The 23,073-nt window shown below is 50.7% G+C and overlaps 8 protein-coding genes across 8 annotated transcripts; 3 read left to right on the top strand and 5 right to left on the bottom strand.

The window, feature by feature from the left end:
• Positions 1–2: 2 nt before the first annotated feature.
• K489DRAFT_358369 (uncharacterized protein) lies at positions 3–1,499 on the bottom strand (the record flags this gene model as incomplete). Its single annotated transcript, XM_033602579.1, has 2 exons — positions 240–1,499; positions 3–92 (listed from the first exon to the last, which is right to left on the bottom strand). Exons 1-2 carry the CDS (start codon positions 1,362–1,364, stop codon positions 3–5), a joined length of 1,215 nt encoding a protein of 404 aa, XP_033459308.1. The 5' UTR covers positions 1,365–1,499.
• Positions 1,500–1,567: 68 nt separating this feature from the next.
• Positions 1,568–3,217, bottom strand: K489DRAFT_381020 (isovaleryl-CoA dehydrogenase). Its single transcript, XM_033605012.1, has one exon. The coding sequence runs from the start codon at positions 3,173–3,175 to the stop codon at positions 1,871–1,873; it is 1,305 nt and encodes a 434-aa protein (XP_033459307.1). The 5' UTR covers positions 3,176–3,217; the 3' UTR covers positions 1,568–1,870.
• Positions 3,218–3,373: 156 nt separating this feature from the next.
• On the top strand, positions 3,374–5,276 carry K489DRAFT_432109 (carboxyl transferase). Its single transcript, XM_033608473.1, has 2 exons — positions 3,374–3,885; positions 3,939–5,276. The coding sequence occupies exons 1-2, from the start codon at positions 3,416–3,418 to the stop codon at positions 5,173–5,175; spliced, it is 1,707 nt and encodes a 568-aa protein (XP_033459306.1). The 5' UTR covers positions 3,374–3,415; the 3' UTR covers positions 5,176–5,276.
• Positions 5,233–6,115, bottom strand: K489DRAFT_394957 (tyrosine protein phosphatase 5; the record flags this gene model as incomplete). Its single annotated transcript, XM_033606821.1, has 2 exons — positions 5,233–5,879; positions 5,944–6,115. 2 exons carry the CDS (start codon positions 6,113–6,115, stop codon positions 5,233–5,235), a joined length of 819 nt encoding a protein of 272 aa, XP_033459305.1.
• A 560-nt stretch (positions 6,116–6,675) lies between these two features.
• Positions 6,676–8,387, top strand: K489DRAFT_321077 (pseudouridine synthase; the record flags this gene model as incomplete). The annotated part of the gene is made up of 2 exons (XM_033601512.1): positions 6,676–6,752; positions 6,809–8,387. 2 exons carry the CDS (start codon positions 6,676–6,678, stop codon positions 8,385–8,387), a joined length of 1,656 nt encoding a protein of 551 aa, XP_033459304.1.
• A 117-nt stretch (positions 8,388–8,504) lies between these two features.
• On the bottom strand, positions 8,505–11,378 carry K489DRAFT_381017 (uncharacterized protein). Its single transcript, XM_033605011.1, has 2 exons — positions 11,148–11,378; positions 8,505–11,093 (listed from the first exon to the last, which is right to left on the bottom strand). The coding sequence occupies exons 1-2, from the start codon at positions 11,324–11,326 to the stop codon at positions 8,558–8,560; spliced, it is 2,715 nt and encodes a 904-aa protein (XP_033459303.1). The 5' UTR covers positions 11,327–11,378; the 3' UTR covers positions 8,505–8,557.
• Positions 11,379–11,625: 247 nt separating this feature from the next.
• K489DRAFT_358352 (ClpS-like protein) lies at positions 11,626–12,560 on the bottom strand (the record flags this gene model as incomplete). Its single annotated transcript, XM_033602578.1, has 2 exons — positions 11,626–12,251; positions 12,324–12,560. 2 exons carry the CDS (start codon positions 12,558–12,560, stop codon positions 11,922–11,924), a joined length of 567 nt encoding a protein of 188 aa, XP_033459302.1. The 3' UTR covers positions 11,626–11,921.
• Positions 12,561–12,742: 182 nt separating this feature from the next.
• On the top strand, positions 12,743–20,375 carry K489DRAFT_237330 (P-loop containing nucleoside triphosphate hydrolase protein). Its single transcript, XM_033599858.1, has one exon. It carries the CDS (start codon positions 12,852–12,854, stop codon positions 20,046–20,048), a length of 7,197 nt encoding a protein of 2,398 aa, XP_033459301.1. The 5' UTR covers positions 12,743–12,851; the 3' UTR covers positions 20,049–20,375.
• The last annotated feature ends 2,698 nt before the right edge of the window (positions 20,376–23,073 follow it).

Here is a 23,073-nt window from a genome sequence, read left to right as displayed (position 1 = left end):
TTTCAGACGTCCTCAAATTGCACATCATCCTCATCTTCGTCACTCGCTGCATCAGCATTGTCGTTGCTTGTTGACATGGCTGAGAGCAGCGGCTCGCCGGAACGAGCACGCTTCGTAGGTCGCTCGTCGTCAGTGGCGTTGCTACTCTCGACATTCGGAGTATTGACGCCCGTGGAAGGAGCCAATGTACCATTAGTTCCTCCATTTGCTGCTGGGGTATTGCTGCCACTAGCCGTAACGCCAACGTCTTCGAACTCATCATCGTCGTCATCCTCTTCCTCTTCGTCCTCTTCTTCGCGTTCCTTCGCTGCCGCCTCTTCCTTTGCGCGTGCCAACTCCGCCCAGTAGTTAGCCATGACGTCCTCCTCGCCTGTGTTCGGTTTGACGTCCTCATTGCTAGTCTCTTCCTTGAACACACCGGAGTTTGCTTCGCGCTCCCTTCGCTGTTTCTCCTCCTTTGCACCCACCGCTGTAATGTCACCTGAAACGGTACTCTTCGATATCCATTCCGGAAGAGCATTTTGTCGCGCTTCGCGCTCTCTCCTAGCGGCAGCCTCGGCAGCGGCGTTTTCGCGTTTGACATCCTCGTCATCCTGCAATTGAATACTGATCTTTTCAGGTTTGATCTCGAGACCCTTGGTGCTTTGCAGATTTCTGTTGGGAAGATCGACAACCTCCGTCCTGGCGCCCGGGTGCGTATCTGTTCGGGTGACGGGCTTCTGAAGGCTCAACGCAGTCTGAAAGTCGTTCTCCGGCACTTTAGTACCGTCGATTTGCTGGAGCAACTTCATGATCTTGTCAAATTGAATGTTGAGCCGTTTCATTCCTTCATTCTCATTCGCACCATCGTCTTGAGCCACGTCTTCCAGCACATGGCCACACCTATGACAGATGAAAGAGCCTGTTGCCATGTCCATGTTGTCAATGACCTCCATCGTGGCATATTGACTTTTGCACCGAGGGCAGATGTAGTCCTTCTTTTCTGTCGTGGGAATGCCTTGTCCTTCAATGTGTTTATTCAGTTTGTACATGCGATATTTGATGCTGTCTATTGCCTTGTGGAAATTGAGATAGTACCAGTCGCGGTGAGTAACTCGCTCCTTGCCTGCCTGTGGTGTGCCGCCGACATATCCACCAGTTCCGTCCGTCCTTCGCTCAGCTCGGTTTTGAACGCTTAGTAGACCGTCTTCTCGAAGACGCCCGCATAGCTTACGCAATGGCTTAGACTGCATGCTGAGGACGTGCGACAAATCGTTGTCTTGGAGGGTGGAATGATTGATCAATGCGTCAATCACGAGGATGTGGTCGGTCGTGTAGAATGCGCGCGCAACAGTGCGCAAGAGGAGATGAGCCAACTCAGCCATGATGGCGATCTTGTGTCATAAATATCAAGCCAGGTGTGATGTGACGTCTTGGCCAGAAATTGTACTGAGTGTCGAGGGAACGCAATGAAGCGGCCTGGGAGGCAACAAGAAGCAAACTTCGATGCACCAAAACGTGGTTTCAAGGTGTTCGTAAAATCATTGCTGACTGTACTCGGGATGACGGTTGGGGCGGCGCGCGCATCAGGCATGTCAGATCGGCATCCATCACTTCACGTACTTCCTGGATACCTACCTAGTAGATACCTAAGGACTTTGCAATACAATCTTGAAGAAAAAAACAACAACTACGCTCGACCGTTCATCTCTCCGAAGCCTACATACAATTCTTCATGTGATCAGCCTTATGGAGGGACGCGCTACCGTGTATGCGAATGGTCACGTTGCTGTTTGGTCGTGTTCATCCGGCCGGTATCGCCTGCAAAAAGGACCATTATTCTTTCATGCACCCGGCAGTGAACAAGATTCAGTCCATTTTTACACCAATACTAACGACCATATTCACGATTAAAGACTCTCCCAATCACAAATCGTCTTACTTCTGACGTGCCCGCGCCGATTTCGTACAGCTTCGCGTCTCTCATGATACGTCCGGCAGCCATTTCGTTCATATAACCCATTCCGCCAAGGCATTGGATCGCGTCCATGCCGCATTCCGTTGCCCTCTCCGCTGCGAAAAGGATTGCGCCAGCACAGTCCTGAGTCTTGATCTGTGGATCTTCGTGGCTCTCATCGATGGCACGAGCCACGCTATATGTGAATGCAGCACTCGCACGATATTTGGTGTACATGTCCGCCAGCTTTGCCTGTATCAACTGGTTGTGCGCGAGAGGAATCCCGAATTGTTTCCGTTCGTGGACATAGGGTAGTGTCACGTCCAGAGCTGCTTGCATAAGTCCCAACGGACCTGCTGAGAGGACAAGTCGTTCCAGATCGAGCCCTTCCATTAGAACCTTGACTCCACGGTTTACGGGTCCCAGTATCTTCTCCGATGGCACGAAAACATTGTCGAACATCAATTCGCCGGTGTTGGAGCCGCGCATTCCTAGTTTGTCGAGCTTGCGAGCCACGCTGAAGCCAGACGAAGAGGTATCGACAATGAACGCCGTGATACCGTCCTTGCCAGCAGCGGGCTCGGTCTTTGCATAGACCACAATTACGTGAGCGTCGGGTCCGTTCGTAATCCACATCTTGGTTCCATTGAGCAGATAGCCTCCGTCCGTGGCCTTCGCCGTCATCTTCATATTGACAACATCGCTGCCTGCGCTGTGTTCTGACATGGCCAATGCTCCAATCTTCTCGCCGGATGTAAGGCCGGGAAGATATTGTGCCTTCTGCTCATCAGTTCCGTGAAGCTGAAATTGATTGACACAAAGCTGCGAATGGGCAGCGTAGGAGAGCGCGATACTGCCAGAAGCTCTGCTGAGTTCCTCCATGACTATACAGTGCGCCTGATAGCCCATTGACAATCCTCCATATTCTTCGTCTGCCGTGACACCAAGAAATCCAGCGGCACCGAGCTTCTGCCACATCTCGTTTGGAAACTCATTATTGTGGTCTGTCGCTTGTGCTACTTCTTGTGGAATTTCTCGACGCACGAATTCGATAGTGCGCTCTCTTAATTCCTCGAGATCATTGCTTGTTGGTGGTTGGAAGCCCTTTGGATGTCTCCGCTTGTTGGACAATCCTGAAGCATGACGTCCTACACTGAAGGTGACACTCGGACGACATCGCAGCACTGAACGCGGTGCGTAGAGCGCAAATGTCCTGTAGAACTCCTGTACATGCGCCATTCTTGAGATCAATTGATTCAGTGCGTAACGAACGGCTTTATAAAATATGTAGCAGGAATGGTCGATATACGTCGCGAATGCGTCCACATCCGTCAGGCCGGCAGCGGCTATTCACGGCTACAAGTGGGCTTCGCAGCCCAGGCACCATACGGCGGCCAGCATCCATATCAACCTCGAGCGTCACATTGTTATGCCAGCATTCAGTGTCGAATTCTTTGAGAGAACAGCTTGGGACAAAAAATGGCGTCGGCTATGAAAGCAAACAGCATCGTGCGATCGACGTGCCGATTAATCAACCAGAGACCGCTGTATACGCCATGCATTGTTTCCTGCCGCAATGTAGCAACATACACGAGTCCCCATCAAGCATCACAAATTTCCGTACTTCGCACTGCCGTCGATGCCAATGATTCCAAGTTCCAGGAGAATGCGTCAGCGATGAGCGAGCTGATGTCAAATCTCACTTCCCTTCATGAAAGTGCAGCTAAAGGTGGACCCGAGAAGGCCAGGCAGAAGCACATCGAGCGCGGAAAGATGCTCGTTCGAGATCGAATCACCGCTTTGATTGATCCTGGGACGAGTTTTCTGGAGCTGAGCGCTCTAGCTGGCCACGAGATGTACCCAGGGGAAGATGTGCCCGCAGGCGGGATCATCACTGGTGTTGGCACTGTAGAGGGTGTTATGTGCATGATAGTTGCCAACGATAGCACGTGAGTTGCTCTCCGTTATTTTCATATGACTACCACTGCTAATACACGGATAGAGTGAAGGGCGGATCTTATTATCCTATCACAGTGAAAAAGCATCTCCGAGCACAAGAAATCGCGGCACAGAATCGATTACCATGCATATACATGGTCGATTCTGGCGGTGCAAATCTGCCGCGTCAGGCCGATGTTTTCCCAGATCGCGAGCATTTCGGCCGCATCTTCTTCAACCAAGCCAACATGAGCGCTGCAGGTATTCCGCAGATCAGTATAGTCATGGGACTTTGCACTGCCGGTGGAGCCTATGTCCCTAGCATGAGTGACGAAAGCATCATCGTTGAGAATCAAGGTACAGTGTTCTTGGCTGGACCACCTTTGGTCAAAGCGGCCACGGGTGAAGAAGTCAGCGCAGAAGACCTGGGAGGTGGCAAACTTCACACCGAGGTTTCTGGAGTAACAGACTATCTTGCTGTCGACGATGCACACGCAGTCGCTATTGCAAGGCGAAGCATCTCCAATCTAAATTATCCCACGTCGCAGAACCCGTCCTATAGACGCGACTGGAAAGAACCTCTTTATGATCAGGAGGAGCTTGGCGGCATCGTAGGAACCAATCTCAAACAGAACATCAACATGCACGAAGTTATCGCTCGCATAGTCGACGGCAGCGAATTCTCCGAGTTCAAGCCGAATTATGGTTCCACACTTCTGACAGGCTTCGCAACAATCTTTGGGCATCCGGTCGGAATCATAGCAAACAACGGCATTCTCTTCAGCGAGAGCAGCCTAAAGGGAGCACACTTCATTCAGCTATGCTGTCAGCGCAACATACCTCTGATATTCCTACAAAACATTTCCGGATTCATGGTAGGCCAAGATGCTGAGAAAGGAGGTATAGCAAAGAACGGTGCGAAATTGGTGACAGCCGTTGCATGTGCACAAGTGCCCAAGTTCACTGTCCTTGTTGGTTCTTCGGCTGGGGCGGGCAACTATGGTATGTGCGGACGAGCGTACAGTCCACGGTTTTTGTGGAGTTGGCCATCTGCGAAAACGTCTGTTATGGGAGCGGAGCAGCTCTCATCGGTCATGGCTGCAGTGGGAAAGAAGGTGGATCCCGAATTGAAGTCTCGTATTGAGCACGAGAGCGAGGTTCTTTTCGCCACCGCAAGGTTGTGGGACGACGGTGTGATCCCACCCTCTCATACGCGAAGAGTACTAGGCCTTGGTTTGCAAGCTGCGATGACTGGAAGTGTTGAGAGCAAGGACACAAAATTCGGAGTTTTCAGGATGTAAATTATGGAGAATATTTGATGTTTAACGACGTTCCCCTGCACTGTCGATTGTGATAGCTTACTGACTTTCAAGATTTCGTCTTAATTGGGAAATTTCTCCGTCTTCGAGCTTGCAGTATTCTCGCATGTAGTTCTCAGCACCGCCAAATTCCGCATCGATCATGTCGATAGTGGCTACCATATTGGCGGATTTAGTGCTGATCATATTCTCGATGCCTTTTGGATTACCTGACAAGGCCGGGTTCTTCATCAATCGCTCAGTGAAGAGCGGTCGCAGATGTGCAAGGCCCTGATCTGTGAGGCTGTACTCTTGGGCGATCTGCTCTTTCGGAACACTGAGCAGCAGGAAAATCAGTGCAACCAGAACACCCGTTCTATCTTTACCGGCCGTGCAATGGACCAAGCAAGGGCTCGGCTCGGCTTGCGCGAGGTGCTTGAGAATTGCAGGGTAGGCAGCAGTGGCGCCAGCTCTTAGAATATCACGGTACGCCGCGACGAATCCGTCGGTGCCTTCGCGCGTATACTCCTTATAACGGAGAGCGACTTGCTCTGGCGAGTAGTCTTTACTCGCAAAAACGGGCTGCCACGAACGTTGCATTCCATACTTGCTAAACCTATCAGTCTTATCAATTTCGACACCGGCCCATTCGGGTCCATCGCGCTGGATTTCCGGTGTAGATCGTAAATCAAAGATGATCTTGATTCCTTCGTTTGAGAAAGTCAACACAGTATACCTCAGGCTGCCTGTTTGTCGACCGCCTGACCATACCTAGATCTCGGCTCATTGTTTCTAGGCCTTGTGGTGTCGCTTTGCTTGGATCCGCTGCTCTATAAATTTGTCCGCGTCGTACATTTTTTCCAGCATTGACATAGCCAATATCCCTGAAGTTGGCAATTCCGTCCACATCAACGAAGGGTGGCTGCGGCAACTTGGATGACATCTTGGTGGATGGAGTATAACAAAGGGGAGAAGTTGTATGCCGGCTATGTTCTGTTCGATCAAGCCCTGGAGTAGATGCACTATATGTGTAGGAATTGTATTTTTTTTTCACAACTGAGCAGTGGATGGATCCAACAATGGCCACTGTCTCGTCTCCATCAATGCGTGCCTGATAAAATAATGCGGGGAATATGCTCAGGCCGCCGCTTTGAATCTGCCGAGTCTCATGAGAAAGAATCGAGGAAGCGAGCACGGACCCGGTCGTTATGCAGGTCCAGTGATTTTTCGATGAAGGTGATTTCAATAGAGCTCGGGAATTCTACGACTACCAGCAGCTGTTCCGCGTCGCGTTCGGTCTCGTCCTTTCCCAACTACATTTCCTCCAATGCGACCATGGACAACAATGCTCCCACAGCCAGCGCGAGCGCTCCTACGGAGTCGCAGGGCGGTTCTTCAAGCTCCGCACAAGCAGGAGCCGGCAACGAGGACAGCAGCCGTCATGCGGAGCGACAGCAGAAGAATTCACGCGGGAAGCGGAAGGGCAACTTCCAAGATTCCAGAATGCAGCATGGAGGAAGGGGGTTTCGCGATGACAACAAGCGGCATAAGAAAGGCGATATGGGAAGAGGAGAGTACTTGTAGGTTACTGAGAACCTTTTCACACTCGTGTCGGTATCACTGACACTGACTCAAGCGCGAGCCAACCAGACAAACGGAAGCGCAACGAAGACGCGAACGCAAAACGCGAGCGTGCGGGTAATGTTGCAGGGCAAGGGATCCAGTATTCAAAGGAGGAGATTGAAGCGGAAGAACGGCGCCCGAAACGTAAAGTGGCTGTTCTAATTGGCTATTCCGGGACGGGTTACAAAGGCATGCAGATCTCTGGAACCGAGCGAACAATCGAAGGAGACCTTTTCCAAGCCTTCATTCGAGCCGGCGCCATCAGCAAGGCAAATGCCGAAGACCCGAAGAAGAGCAGCCTGGTCCGATGTGCAAGGACGGATAAAGGAGTTCACGCAGCTGGAAATATGATCAGCTTGAAACTCATCGTCGAAGACGAGAATATTGTTGAGAAGATCAACGCAGAGTTGAGCCCTCAAATTCGCGTCTGGGGCATCGAGCGCACGATCGGAAGCTTCTCTTGCTATCAAGCATGCGACAGTCGCTGGTACGAATATCTGATCCCATCACATGCCTTTCTACCCCCCCACCCTTCCAGTTGGTTGGCGAAGCAGCTTGAACAGTTAGCGGATGAAGCGAATGATCGATCGAGTTACGAAGGCCGACAAAAAGACATCGAGAACTTCTGGGAGGGAATAGAGGCATCCGAGATCAAGCCGATCCTTCAATCTATCGATGAAGATATCAGATGGGAAGTGGTGAAGGCACTACAGGGCGAAGAAGAAGCGAGTGCCAAAGCGGAGAAGAATGACGAGGAGCCCGGAGCTAAACTTGCCAAGACTGAGGTCAATGCAACCAAGGTCAACCAACCCGACGCTGATCAACCAGCAGAGCACCACTCGTTATCGGATGCTGAAATGGAGCGCGTGCTCCGCCTCAGAGCAGCGACAAAGCGACTGCGGAATGCATACGTTGATGCCAAACGTCGATATCGCATTCCTTCTTCTCGAATTGACCGCATTCAGGCGGCTCTAGACAAATACGTTGGCACCAAGAACTACCACAATTACACCATCCAGAAGACGTTCAAGGACCCGAGTTCGATGCGTCACATCAAATCTTTCGTCGTAAACAAGAAGCCAATCCTCATTGGCGAAGGCCCTGACGAGTCGAAATCAGAATGGTTGAGCCTCAAGGTGCATGGGCAAAGCTTTATGATGCACCAGATCCGCAAGATGGTCGGTATGATCACACTCATGGTTCGCAGCGGCGCAGATCTAAAGACTATGGACGAGAGCTTCACCGAAACCCGATTCTCAATTCCAAAAGTGCCAGGCCTTGGCTTACTACTGGAGAGACCTGTGTTTGACTCGTACAACAACTTACAGGCTGCCAAGCATGGGAGAGAAGCCTTACGCTTTGATAAATACGAAGAAAAGCTGGAAGCCTTTAAAGAAAGCGAGATCTACCAGCGAATATTCAGGGAAGAAGAAGAGAGAAATGAATTTGGACGATTCTTCAACCATATCGATAACTTCAAAGAGCCTTGGTTCTTGTACGTCTCCAGCATGGGACTCAAAGCCATGAAAGGTTATGAGAGGAGCCCCATCGCCGAGGTCGATGGAAGTGATGGGGAACAGGACGATAATTAGATTCGATTTGAAACCTTCCAATTGGGGACTCAATCTACTACTATAAGAGAGTCACGGAGATTGAAGTTTTTTCGACGTCATCTACCGTGAGACTCAGTTCAAATATGGTCTCAGATCCTTTGGTCTGCAAAAAATGACTGAATGATATATTTCGTGAACTTTACATAAATCTAATCATGAATTGCGGTTGTGTGCGGTCCTTCCAGATCATCTGGAAATCCACCACTGCTATCGCGTCGATTCAGAAGTCCTCTTTCGTCCTCTTGGCCGGTCAATTCTTCCCTCAAAACGCCACCGCCAGACCCAATTCGTCCTTCCTCACCCTCGTTCAATACGTACCAGAGATCCTTCTTTGTCAATAGACCCGCAAGAAGTCCTCGATCGCAGAATATGATGTAGCGAAGTCCGAGCTTTTGGAACATGTCGCTTGCTAGCTGGAGGGAAGATCGCGAGCTCAACGTGATGGGGGTCTGATCCATCCACGGGCGAAGATCTAGTGTAACGTTCGGATCTGCGAGAGGCTGATGCTGGAAGTAGCACTCGGTCGTTGTTGGCAACGCACGTTGAACGGAAACTGCGGCATCGAGCGCGAACTCCAACTCCGTGCGAGAGATATATCCAAGCAAGACAGCCTCGCGAGTGTTGGTCACAACCGGGAAACCTCGGAAGCGATGCTCTCTCAAATGCTCCCGAAGCGTCTCGATTGTATGTCCAGTAGCTGTGATGCAGGCGAGATCATCCACACGGGTCATGATCTGGCTGACAGGAACATCAGGAACCAGTCGATCGTCCTTGTTGTCTAGGAAAGGATACCCTTGAAACCTAATCCAACTTTCGTAAATGCCTCGCTTTCCGAATGCGTCTCCTACCCACTTCGATAGCATGACAGCGATCATGATGGGCAGGACGTACGTCAAGGCGCCCGTGAGTTCGAACATGATGACCACAATTGATACTGTCATGCGGGTTGCGCCTGCAAGCGCAGAGGCGGCGCCGATGACAGCATAGGTACCAGGCGTGACACACTGTCTGTCAGGCTCACAGCTTGCGAACGCTATAAAGTTGGGATGCTCTCTTTGCCAGACTTCGACGATGAGCCCAACGACACGACCGTAAAGAGCGCCGACCGCCATTGAAGGGAGTAGGATACCGGCCGGAATCCGCAGCCCAAAGGTGATGCCAGCTAGCAGGAAGCCAATGACTGATGAGACAAGCAGCATAAATATGACACCCGTATTAGCGACGCCAGACTTACAGAGGCCAAGGAAGTCGTCGGTGATGTCTCGGCACTCGACGAAGAGATGTTGTACAAGTTCAGTCGACTGTGCCCTCAGGAAGGTCAGGGGAAAGCTGACCAGGGCAGTCAATAAGGAAACGGCGACAACTTCGAGTACTGGGTGTTGTTGAAAGTAATTTTTGGGTGAGGCGCGCCAGGCTGCGACGCGCATATTCAGCTTGATGAACAGAGCCCCATAAAGTCCTCCCATGATACCGAGGATTGCAAAGGGCAGCAACTCGAAGGCGTGCCAGCCACTATGATATGTGACTTGATAAAGCACAAGTTTGCCGGTTCTGAATGGATCAATTGCCTGTAGAGTCACTGCAGCGACCATTGCGCACACAAATGACGCCCACATTGTCTTGTCCGGGAAGTAATAAGACAGCTGCTCAAGCGAGAACAGTACACCACCGATAGGAGAACCGAAAGCGACCGAGATTCCGCTTGCGGCCGCAGCAGAAAGCACTTCTCTTTTGCGGGCCTCATTGCTGTTGATCCCATCAAAGAGCTTCATGAAGACATTGGCGCAGCAGCATGCCACATGGACGAGTGGCCCTTCTTTTCCTAGCCACATTCCGGATGCGACTGCGAGACAGAGCCCCAGAGACTTGACAATCAGCGTCCAGGCACCGAGGAAGCGGCGAATGACGAATCCTCCGAGGACAACCTTCACCTCTGGTATACCACTCTGTTTTGCGTATAGAGAGAAGTTGATGACCAGTAAGCTCGCACATGTAGCGAACAGTACCGAGAGTAGAACGAAGAACGCATATTCGACGATGTAGCTTCCCCCTGAGTTTCGTACGCCCGTGATCTGGCTCCATGTTCGCCAATCTGGACATTCCGCAAGACTGCTGCCGCCCCAGCAACAGAAAACCTTGTTGAGATAGAGCCTTCCTCCATCTTGAACATTGCTGCACATGCCCGTTTTCAGATCCCCGAGCCAATCGCTAGTGATGTCGATCCCTGCGGCGATGCCTCCGACGGCGAGACCAGTCGCTACCAAAATCCACCATATGTGACTCGCGTCGGCTACAAGCTTGATCTGGCCCAGCAGTCCTGGTGCATTCGCTGCTAATTGTCGTAGTCGTGTGCGCTCTTTGCTATACTCGTATATCCAATCGATTGCGGTGAGATCGTCGTAACCTACTCGCCTCCCAGGGCCCTCCACATACCAGTCTAATGCCCCGGCATCCTTTGTGTCGTGTAAATGAGCCCCTGCATCGGCAGGCGCATTGAGATAGTTCAGTATATTGTCCGATGATGGCTCGATGTGATTAATGTCGCGGGCACGAAGCCGCCTCGGCGGTGATATCGGTGTGGTTTGCACATTTGTCGAGGTTTTGGAGCGCAGACTGAATGAGGCCGGTAGGAAGCGAGAAGTGAATGACGGCGGCTGGATCTTCTGCTTGCGCTTGAAAGACACGCTACATGACATTAGAAAGAGAGTCGCAGCGATCAGTCACTGAGTCAGAACTTACGCGCCATCTAGAACGTCATTGTATGGTGCTCCGTTTGGTCGCGAGAGCTCATCAGCATCAAGCTCAAGGTCATCTTCAAAGCGATCGCCTGTTGAAGATGATGCCGCAACTGTTGGACTGCGACTTGACGAAGCTCGGCCGGAAGATCCAGAGTCAGGGTTTAACAGGAGTCCTGACATGGAGCATTAGATCAGATAGCCCAGTCATGGGCTGAGAGAATCTATTGAGGAGCGCAACAGTGTTGATGGGCCTTAAATCGTGCTCACAACATCGTGATTTCAAGGCTGCGCCCGCCTGGCGCGCGGTGAACTTAGGGTTCGCTCTGTACGAGTGAGCCAATTGCCTGGATGAGAACGAACAATCAACCACTACCTAGGCATGTAATGACAGGCACAGCAGTACAGATCACTCCATATAATCAAGAGAGAGGGAAATGAAACTAGTCACCAGAGTATTTGCCCACGACGGATTTCTCGTTCGTGGAAGGCTTTGTTCTGATCAGACTCTCATGTTGAGGATATCAAGTGTTCTTGGGTTGCCCCAGTGCTCATGTCGGTCATGCGACCCCGATTCCGCTTTCAAAGCCTAGGAAGAACAAGAAGAAGACTCGAATCGCAAGGAAGCAAAGAAGTAAGAACATGTTACAATCGCTAAACCATTTCCACCGAATATACATGTACATGATACACCTGTTTTCACCATTGAGAATGTAATTTCCCAAAATGAGGCGGAATTGCCCAGTCCCCAGTCCCCTTTACTCGAAACATCGAATGGTTACTCCATCTTCACAACTGCGCCAAGCGCCTTCAGTGTCGCAATGATCTTCTCAGCCTCCTCCTTTGGTACTGCTTCCTTCATCAATTTGGGCGCTGATTCGACGAATTTCTTGCTATCCACCAAACTCAATCCCAACATGCTCTTGATCTCTTTGATGACCTTGGGCTTCGCGGTGGCTTCAAACGACTCGAGCTTTAGGTTGAACAGAGTCTTCTCCTCCTTTGCTGGTGCTGCATCCTCAGGCTCTTCAGCCGCTGCTGGGGCTGCCGCGGGCGCCGGACCTGCTGAGAATCCACCCATTGGCATGTCGGGGATGTTCAATCTTGACTATTGATACTCCATGAGCAACCATTTTTAAACACTGTGGGCCAACCCAAACATGCTGCATGTTGAAAATACCTTTAATGATGACACGAGGTCTGCTGTCTCAAGCAGGGTCAATTGACTGATTTGATCCACAATGCTGGCGATTTTCGGATTGCTCGGCGCCGCAGCTTCTGTTGACTGCCATCGCCGCGAATTATGTTGCTGAACTCGGAAGGCGGCGATATGGCCTGAGCGAGCACTAAAGGATGCTGGAGATGAGCGGATGCATCGAGTGCATGTTCGTGCGACGGATGCGACAGGAGCTGACATGATGCCGGTGTGATGCTGACGATCTGAGATGCGATGGAAGTTGTGCTCGCGTGTGTTCCAGTGATAATGAATCTCGAAATATGGCGGAGGACGTCTCCTTTGGGTTAGAATGAAAGCTCACTTAGAGTAAGCCGAGCAGCAAGTACGCCGAACCTTGATTGCGGAATTTATCTTTTTCGACTGCACTGTAGACTTCAAAGTTGATCGCCATATCTGAACGAGCATACATTTTGCCTTCACATTATGGCCATATTCTGGAGCCTCCCGATTGTCGAGTGATCGTATCATATAATGCCGCACTCCGGGAACGAACATGTTCTTGAGGCAATAATGCATCTGCCTGAACAGTTTCTGCACGTATTTGAACATGCAAGCGACGCGGAATACTTGCAAAATTTGACGAAAGGCGCACTCGACCCGTCGTACTCATACATTTTGCTGGCACATTGCGAGGATCAATTTGCTTACGTCTGCGCCAATTTACGGCGACATGGCAGTTTCGCAGCGACTGTCGGCGCCCTTGGTCGGATCGTGCCATTCGCGACCTTCCTGACCCCATGTGCTGTCCGAGTGCTGGAACAGGAACATGCATCGTTTGAAATAGGTGCAGATCAGGCCGAGACTGCCCTGTATCTGCTAGGCATATATCGACTTTTAAAGAGCAACAAAAATGCTTTCCGCAAATACATAAATGCAGCAGCATTGAGCGCTCGTCTGGGACATGCAGACAGACCAGTCACGAACCTCATTATCCGGATCTTGCAGCTGTATCTGAACGCTGCAGATTGCTGGTACGGAACCATGTTGACCAGATATCTGGATCACAATTCAACAGCAGCCAAGATGGAAGGCCCGTGGGACGAGAAAACCATTGATTACAGATTCCTCACATTATGGGAAGAGGATCGTAGCGATGTCGTGCGGGCACTGTGCGCAAACGTAAGCGCAGATCCCTCAAGTGTACCAGAAGCACTTCGTCGCGCAATCAAGCTCGAGCATGTTGATGCTCATACCTGTGCTCTTGGCGGCGTCATGTTTCCCCGAGATAGTTTGATCGATTATGAGAATGATCACAGGGAGGCTCTTGTGAAAACTTACACAACTGCGTCCAATACAAGAAGCCTCGCGTGCGCTTTGAAATGCCAAAAGTCAGTACTGATTACAGGTCCTACCGGATCCGGAAAGACCTTGCAAGTCCACCACGCGGCTGCAAAGCTGGGTAAACTGGATAGCATGATTACGCTACATCTGAACGAGCAGAGCGATGCCAAGCTTCTTCTCGGTGTTTACACCACAGGGGTGACGATTGGATCATTCACATGGAAGCCTGGTGTTTTGACGACCGCAGTTCAAGAAGGGCGATGGGTGCTCATTGAGGACCTAGATCGGGCGCCGACCGAAGTAATCGGCACTCTACTTCCCCTCATTGAACGAAGGACGCTTTCAATTCCCAATCGCAGGGAAACAATCCATGCTGCACAAGGTTTCCGCATTCTGGCCACGATTCGCACCACATTAAATCACAAAGGGGAAGAGATCCGCCCGTCAATGCATATGCTTGGGACGAGGCACTGGACATGCATTAACCTCTCGCTACCGAGCCACGCTGAGCATTCTACGATCGCGCACGCTCTCTACCCGACAATGAGTCCTTTCCTTCCGCAATTCATGTCGGTCTATGAGCGGGTTGTCCAGACGAGTCGAAGTACCCTGTCAGACCAGAAAAGAGGAATGGTAGCTCGTGAGATCAGCCCACGAGATCTTTTGAAGTGGCTGAAGCGTGTTTCAACGCTTTTGAGCCACCGCACTTCCTACAGCAGTAACGACATCGATTCGGGATTCCTCGAAGCGATGGATTGTTTTGCTGGATTTCTTCCGGACGGTACAGCACGCCAGACACTCGCAGCGTCAATCGCCGAGGAACTTCAAATAGACCCCCAGCGTCGTGACTTTTTGCTTGAGCGAAGAGAAGTGTCGTATCAGATTGCTAAATCGGGTCTTAACATCGGACGATATAGCTTGGTCGCGTCGCATTCTGTGCGGCGGTCGGATACTCCATTCTCTACGAGTCCACATACGACCCGTATGCTCGAGCGAGTGGCAGCTGCCGTGATAAACCGTGAACCGCTTCTCCTTGTTGGAGAGACCGGTGTCGGAAAGACGACCGCGGTGCAACACCTTGCGAGCAATCTTGGCAAAAAGCTAGTAGCTTTCAACCTCTCTCAGCAGAGTGAAGCAGGAGATCTCCTTGGTGGGTTCAAACCAGTAAATGCGCGCAGTCTCATGATTCCTCTGAAGGAAGAGTTCGATGACCTTTTCGAAGAAGGTTTCAGTGCTACCAAAAACCAGCAATTTCTGCAACTGCTTGGAAAGCAGACCGCCAAAGCCAATTGGCGTGCAGTTTGTAAGCTCTGGAGAGAGGCGCTCAAGATGGTTGAGAAACAGAAACAGCAACAGCTCGCTTCGCCAACTCGTGAAGGAGAGACGCCAAACAAAAAGCGCAAGGTAGATTCCAAGCGTTTCATTGACTTTGCTCGCTGGGAAAGTTTCACGCACAAGATGACGACCGCTGAACGAAGCATAGCCGGCGCAAGCGATGCATTTCTATTCAGCTTCATTGAAGGAAATATAGTGAAAGCTGTCCGCAACGGAGACTGGATCTTGCTGGACGAGATCAATCTTGCTTCTTCGGATACACTGGAGTCAATATCCGACCTACTTGCTTCAGAATCACCTTCCATCCTCCTAACCGAAGCCGGAAATATTGAAAGAATTGAGGCACATCCCGATTTCAGAGTGTTTGCTGCCATGAACCCTGCAACTGATGTTGGGAAGAAAGATCTCCCTCCGGGCATCCGCTCTCGGTTTACGGAAATTTATGTCAATAGTCCGGACAAGGATCTGAAAAGCCTGCAAAGCATCGTGGCAGCGTATCTTCGCCAGGAAATCACTTCCGATCCAGCGCTTGTCACCGACATCAGTGTGCTTTACCAGACAATCATTGCCCTTACCGATGAAAACCGACTTGTTGATGGTGCCGGACAAAAGCCACACTTTTCACTCCGCACTCTGACAAGGACGCTAAGCTTCGCGAAGCGCATACATCATCTCTGCAGCCTGCGCCGTGCCGTTTATGAAGGATTCCAGATGAGCTTCGTGACATTTCTGGACGTTGAATCTGCAGGTGTCGTGCGTCCTATAATTGAAAGGTCGATTTTTTCAAAGCGCACCAATGTTGCAGCTGACCTGCGCAAACCGCTACGAAAGCCGTCGGACGAGCACTGCTACGTGCAGGCCTATCCTGGTAGCAAACATTGGATTCGTTGCGGGGAGAAAGAACAGGAAGAACAATCACACTATATCTTCACACCTTTCGTCGAAACGAATCTGGAAAATCTTGCAAGGGCCTCAAGCACAAGACAATTCCCTGTTTTGATACAAGGTCCAACCTCCAGCGGCAAGACTAGTATGATAGAATATCTCGCCAAACGCACTGGCCATGAATTCGTACGAATCAACAACCATGAACACACCGACTTGCAAGAGTATCTGGGCACTTATGTTTCAGACTCGAACGGCCGACTTCATTTTCAAGAGGGTGTTCTGGTGAAGGCGTTGCGTGAAGGTCATTGGATAGTGCTCGATGAGCTTAACTTAGCACCCACCGACGTCCTGGAAGCGCTCAATCGACTTTTGGATGATAATCGGGAGCTTTTACTGCCAGAGACGCAGGAGATTGTTCGTCCACATCCGGAGTTCATGCTCTTTGCCACACAGAACCCAGCTGGTCTGTACGGCGGTAGAAAGCAATTATCTCGAGCCTTTCGCAATCGGTTCCTTGAGCTCCACTTTGATGACATCCCGATTAATGAGCTGCAGGAAATTCTTCACAAAAGAACCAAACTCCCCGAGTCTAGATGCAAGAAAATTGTCGACGTGTATATTGAGTTGGCGACCTTACGGCAAGAGAATCGATTATTCGAGCATAAAAGCTTCGCAACACTGCGTGACTTGTTCAGATGGGCTCTGCGAGACAACAGTACGATCGAACAATTGGCACAGAATGGATACATGCTACTTGGTGAAAGAGTCCGGAAGACAGAGGAACGTTCCGCTCTGAAGACTATCCTCGAGAAAGTTATGAGCAGGAAAGGACCTAAGGTTCTCATTGATGATGATATCCTTTACTCGACCACTTCCAATGAGATCAGACAGTTTCAGGCCAGTCCTGTCGCTCTGCCCATTGTTTGGACTCGAGCCATGCGCAGATTGTATGTTCTTGTTGTCCGGGCCATTCAAAACAACGAACCTGTTCTGTTAGTCGGTGAGACTGGTTGCGGCAAAACAACCGTCTGTCAACTACTCGCATCTGCAGTTCAACAGCGTCTGCATGTCGTCAACGCGCATCAGAATACAGAGACCGCCGATCTGATAGGTTCGCAGCGGCCTGTTCGGAATCGAGCTTCCATCGAAACGGCGCTCCGACAGCTTTTGCAGGAAGTTCCTATGGTAGTAGCCAACGACGAGACCCTGGGGTCAACGGATGCGCTTCTTCGTGAATATGATCAATGGCTCTCAAGTTTGAGCGAGACGGCGAACGCAGCTCAGGTCATCAGTGAGCAACATGTTCAAATTCACCTTCTGCGCACACGGTACAAGGCGCTCTTCGAATGGGTCGACGGTAGTCTTGTACAAGCAATGAAGGAGGGCAGCTTCTTTCTGCTCGACGAGATCTCACTTGCCGATGATTCGGTCTTGGAGCGCATCAATAGCGTGCTGGAACCCCAGCGCACCATTTTGCTGGCCGAAAAGGGCAGCATGGACGCCTCCATCGTCGCTTCCGCTGGCTTCCAATTCTTTGCCACAATGAATCCGGGCGGTGACTACGGAAAAAGAGAACTGTCGCCTGCGTTGCGAAATCGTTTCACCGAGATCTGGGTTCCATCGCTGTCAAGCCACGAGGATATCCTAGACATTGTTGATGCGAAAATCAATGTCGCTGCTAAGCCATTTGGTACTGCAATAGTCAATTTTGCGACATGGTTTCGGAGCAGGTATGATACGTCTGTCACCTCTTCGATATCTATCCGTGATACATTGGCATGGATAGATTTCATCAATGCCTACGCCAGTGTCGATCCAAGGGCCGCCTTTGTCCATGGTGCTGCCATGGTTTACGTTGACACGCTTGGTGCCAATCCTGCAGGTTTTATGTCATTGGCCATGTCAGACCTGGATGAAGAGCGTCAGATCTGCATTCGGAAGCTGGGCCAATTGGCCGCGCTCGACACTGTTGCCATTTACAACCAAAAGATCGATGTTAGCTCAGACCACACTCACTTCCGCATCGGCCCCTTCGGCGTTGCCAGAAGTCTCGTGCACGAGGGCGCAGATCCTCAATTTACCTTCGAGCCTACTACCACCAAAATAAATGCTTTACGAGTGCTGCGGGCTTTGCAACTCACCAAACCGATCATGTTGGAAGGCAGCCCGGGCGTCGGCAAAACCGCATTAATTACAGCGATCGCCGCCGCTGCCAGGATGCCCCTGACCAGGATTAATCTTTCAGATCAAACAGATTTACTGGATCTTTTCGGAGCGGATGCCCCGGTAGAAGGCGCTCAAACCGGGACATTCTCCTGGCGAGATGCACCATTTTTACATGCTATGAAGAAGGGTGAATGGGTGTTACTCGATGAGATGAATCTGGCCTCGCAAGCAGTGCTCGAAGGTCTGAACGCATGTCTTGACCACAGAGGAGAGGTCTTCATCCCTGAACTCGGACAAACTTTCACGAGGCATCCCGATTTCAGAATATTTGCAGCCCAAAATCCCCATCATCAGGGTGGCGGACGCAAAGGCCTACCGGCCTCATTTGTGAATCGGTTTACTGTTGTATTTGCTGACGTTTTCAGTGCAGATGACCTTGCGCTAATTTGTCGCCGCAATTACCCGACCATCGGGTTGTCGTACATCGAGAAAGTGGTGAGCTTTGTTTCTGACCTCACGACTGAAGTCTCTGAGCGCAAGCGATTCGGATTGGCAGGCGGCCCGTGGGAATTCAATCTCAGAGATGTCTCGCGCTGGTTGAGTCTTGCAGCCTCATCTCAAGGAGTCTTGAGTGCGGCGTCGCCTCGTGATATCGCGCAGATGCTTTTCACATCTCGCTTCCGCTCGACAGGAGATCAGGCCTGCGTAAATGATCTCTTTGCGACTATCTTTCCAGACGATGTGAATGAGTTTTCGCTCTTCTGCAACAGCTCACACTCGATGCTTCAGGTAGGTCTGGGAGTCCTCCCAAGAAATACATTGACCGCAGATTACCAGACGTTCGCTGCTCAGTCTTTGACCGGTGAACAACTTCGCGCCTTGCAATGGATCATGGTCTGTGTACAACAATGCTGGCCCGTGATACTGGTAGGGCCGACCGGCTCGGGTAAAACCTTGCTAGTTGAGCATTTGGCTGCTGTAACAGGCACCTCGCTTGTCACAATCGCGATGAATGCGGATACAGATGCGATAGACCTCATTGGAGGCTACGAGCAAGTTGACACAAGTCGGCATGCAACTTCCTCCCTGCTAGAATTCTGTAAGGCTCTCTCTCGATTCTGCAAAGATGTCATCATCGACGGCACAAGTTCCCAGATCGTTGAGATTCTGATTGCGCTCCAATCTGCCGAACTATGTCAGAGTGACCACAAGCGGTTGGCCGATCTTATACAGCGCTTACCAGCCACTTTGCGAGCGGACGCCGAGCATATACTCGAACTATTCTCGAATTCGGCAGACGCGGAAAAGGCGAGGTTCGAATGGGTTGACGGTCCTTTGATAGAGGCTATGAGTCTAGGCCAGTGGGTAGTTCTGGACAACGCAAACTTGTGTAGTCCTTCAGTTCTCGATCGACTCAATTCCTTACTTGAACCAAACGGTGTGTTGAGCATCAATGAGCATAGCAATGCCGATGGAACACCCCGCATCATCAAGCCTCATCCAAACTTCAAAGTGTTCCTCACTGTAGACTCGCGGTTTGGAGAACTTTCGCGTGCCATGCGCAACCGTGCTGTTGAGTTGCATCTTTCACCTGCGTATCCCCTGGTGCCACTGACATGCGAGCCTCTCGCCGCAGAATCAGCCATGGCACGATTTCGAGTTGTTGGCAGACATGCGTCGGATGCCAAGTTCACATCGACGGTCAACGGTTCAATCCTGCGCGATCATCTCGCTTTCAGCGATGGAGCTGCCGTGAAGGATTTCGGGCAAGAAATTGATCGCTCGCTGTTCTCCAGAAACATTCAATCGGAGGCTGGAACTGCTAACTTAGCCATCAATAGCTTTGTGTTTGATGAAGCAGTACTCGAGCAGATTCTATCATTCCATCAGGAAAACGCCGAAAACATGGGCCTTCCCTCAGACTTTGCATACGTCCAGGTTGGTTACCTTTTGAAGCACTGTTGTCTCCTTCTGCAGCTGACAGTACGTGTCCACTAGACCATCCATCCTCTCAACAATGAGTACTTTACAGGGCAATCCGATTTGGTTCGTCGACGAGCGTCAATCCTTTCCGCAAAACTTGAACTCGGTCTGATGTCTGGCAACCTTAAAAATCGCCTCAAATCGATGAAAGTGAACAAACAAGTAATAGACAGGCTCTCGCGTATCGCACGCCTGGACGGAAGGCAACTGAAGGATGCTACGATAAGAGATGCAATTGCCGCTTATGTTGATATGATTCGTGGCTGGATCTCAGATGCCGCCTCTGATCAAAATGATCATATTATCCTGGTTCGTAGAAATCCATGGTGGCTGGCATTTGGTATGTGGTATCCGTCACTGACATGTGTGGAACAGTTTCAAAACGCTGTCGTGGCTGCTCTTTCTTTTTGCGGTGTTGGCGTTGATCTCCTGGAATCGCCCCTACTAGATCAAGCGACTGTCAACGCCTATTGTGTCGCCGGCAGTCTCATGTCCAGAGATATCACCAAATTCGCAGCAAATGTCGAATCGCCGGTACTTCCTCGTTTGCATGACCATCTGGCGAGTGCAAATATCAACTTGAAATCAGGAACGGCCCATGCGAGTCTGGCACTTTACAGAACACTACAAGCTCCAAGCCCCGAAACAGTGCAACAGTTGGAAGCGTTGGTCACATTCGAAGCCACTGTCGACGACTTTGATGTTGCCATGCGTGACTCTCCTTTGTTCCTTACGCAGGCAGCCGACCTACGCGGAGCACTACTGCAATCGCTCTCATTGACCAACCTTGCACCCGACTTTCAATCGCTTGCGGACAAGATCAAGGCACTATTGCCAAAATCTCGAATGCCGGAAAATGCCAAGGACACGGTTCCCCTCTTCAAAGACACATTTGAAATTCTTTGTCAACACTTTGCTCGTTTAGCATTCCAGAGCACACAATTCCCGGAAACCACATTGGTCGCAAAAGTCGAAATTCTTGCAGGGCGTAGCACGCTGGCCAGTGTCGGAAGATACGTAGCAGCGGACACGCCCATGCCCGCTTGGCAGAGTTTCAAGCTGCTCGCTTTGAGTTCCCATAACGCAGGCGATGTAATCGCAGCCACTGGATCTGACGCTTCCAGCCTGTCCAGTATATCTACAAGCCTAATGCGGAGCCTCTCAGAAGTGGATCACGTCACATTAAGAAATCTATCTCTGCTAGAGGTAGAAAGCGGCGTGATTGGCCAATGCATTGCCTCCAAAGCCGATCTATTAGGTGTTAGCGAAGTGCGCGCCTTGGATATATGCCTGCGATCACTCGTCACAGGAGTCTTACGATCGCTACATACAGCTGAAGCCCACTCAGCTCTTGAGGATGTGGCAGATCGCTTGCTGAAGATGGTTGAAGCTAATTTACCATTCGAGCGACTTCCTCTCAGTTCTTTCAATCTGAACGGTACAATACAGCGCGCCCTTGAGAACGTCATGGTTGCCGTGGAATATCTTTGCAAAATCGGACAAACCGCATACGATCCTCGATCTGCTTCAGCCTGGAGGGCTTTCGCTGTGAGTTGTTTGCAATTTTACATACCGAGCTTTCGACTTGATCCAAGGCAAGTGTTTTCAATCTCCCGAACATCGTTTGAGTACCACAAGGATGAGTTGAGAAGCACGCATGCTGCTTTGCGGTCTTTCACAACGTCGTGGACAGGACAATCTGAGTCATTACGAGGGCGTCAAGTTGAAGGCCAACTCAAAGAAATCGGAAGCGGACCATCAATACCAAAAGGCTGCAGGCCAGAGGTCTCTGAGTTTGCTCAATTATCGTCTGAACTCGATGCACTGATGAGAATCTTGACGTCATTGGCTGAATTGCAAACCGATGATTCATATTCTATGGCATTAACAGAAGAGGTCTGCACTAACCTTTCAGTCATCCGGGAACGATTGATGCGACAGTATCGTGCATATGCAGACTTTGTGTCGCCGATCATCGGCTGTATCGATTGCTTGCAGGTTTCCAAGCACATGGCCAACAAAACGAAGCCTGATACGCTTCATAATGATCAAAGTGCTTCACTCGCAGAGATTACGCCGCTGGCGGGAGCGGAGCTTGCGGATTGGACGTCTGATGTCCAAATGACTTTGGCAGTCGCTGCATGCCGCTCGCAAGAAGAAAGGCTGTATTGGCTCGCTGTGCAGGGTGTTCGATCTTCTTTCGTTCCAGAGGGAGCGCTATCATCAAGCTTGCTTGTAGAAGTCGAAAACGTCTTCTGCGGCCTATACGAGATCTGGAAGAATCAACTGACTCGCGACCAAAGGCTGGCCGCCGCTAACTCTAGTATTTATAAATATCGTGGCGAGGACGACTCACAGGATGATCCTACTCCGGAGGATCTTCAAAGCATGTTCCCGCTGTTTGACGGTGAGCACAAAGTCCAAGATCAGGGAATCGACTTACCAAACAAAGCGCAAGACATCGTGGTTCAGGTCGCTCGCCTCTACCGAGCGTTCTATTCTGGGGGAATTGAGCGGCCCAAAGCTTTGATTGAATTACAGCTGAGCTTCGCTCAACTAGCTTCGAATCGAAATCTTACAAAAAATGAATCATCCACTGCACCGGGCTTGATCTGTGCCCTCGAGGAACTCAGAGGAAAACTGGACGGTCAGAAGGCATCTAAGCAACAGCAGAACATTTACCTCGATGCAAACATCAGTGAATGCAAAAAGCTGTTGCAGCTTATCAGCAAGGTTCGAACCCGCTTCAACGTCATCCACACCGCTTGGCCAGACCACGCAACCCCTATCGATGTGCTTCGCGCCTGCTCCGACATTGAAGATCTAAGTCACAGCCAACCATTGGCTAGTTTTATACCCCCAGTTGAAAAGCTACATGCAACAGTTGGGGAATGGCAGAAAGTGGCGAGCAAGGAGTTCTCCGCGCTCGAGCTCCTCGACAGTCTTACGGATATTGTCGTCAGCTGGCGCCAACTTGAACTTAGCACCTGGACGGGACTCTTTGACCGAGAGGATTATAATTGCCAGCGTGATGCTGCCT

Source organism: Dissoconium aciculare (assembly GCF_010015565.1).
Source record: "Dissoconium aciculare CBS 342.82 unplaced genomic scaffold K489scaffold_7, whole genome shotgun sequence".
Lineage (NCBI taxonomy): Eukaryota > Fungi > Ascomycota > Dothideomycetes > Mycosphaerellales > Dissoconiaceae > Dissoconium > Dissoconium aciculare.
The sequence above is the reverse complement of the archived record's forward strand: the minus strand, read 5'-3'. Positions and strand labels throughout refer to the sequence as shown.

Excerpts from the sequence above, each read along its gene's own strand:
- K489DRAFT_381017 (XM_033605011.1), bottom strand. The coding sequence starts at position 11,326 with ATGTCAGGACTCCTGTTAAACCCTGACTCTGGATCTTCCGGCCGAGCT. Across the intron at positions 11,094-11,147 it reads AATGACGTTCTAGATGGCGC|CGTGTCTTTCAAGCGCAAGC; the intron begins GTAAGTTCTGAC and ends AATGTCATGTAG.
- K489DRAFT_432109 (XM_033608473.1), top strand. The coding sequence starts at position 3,416 with ATGGCGTCGGCTATGAAAGCAAACAGCATCGTGCGATCGACGTGCCGA. Across the intron at positions 3,886-3,938 it reads ATAGTTGCCAACGATAGCAC|AGTGAAGGGCGGATCTTATT; the intron begins GTGAGTTGCTCT and ends ATACACGGATAG.
- K489DRAFT_381020 (XM_033605012.1), bottom strand. The coding sequence starts at position 3,175 with ATGGCGCATGTACAGGAGTTCTACAGGACATTTGCGCTCTACGCACCG.
- K489DRAFT_237330 (XM_033599858.1), top strand. The coding sequence starts at position 12,852 with ATGCCGCACTCCGGGAACGAACATGTTCTTGAGGCAATAATGCATCTG.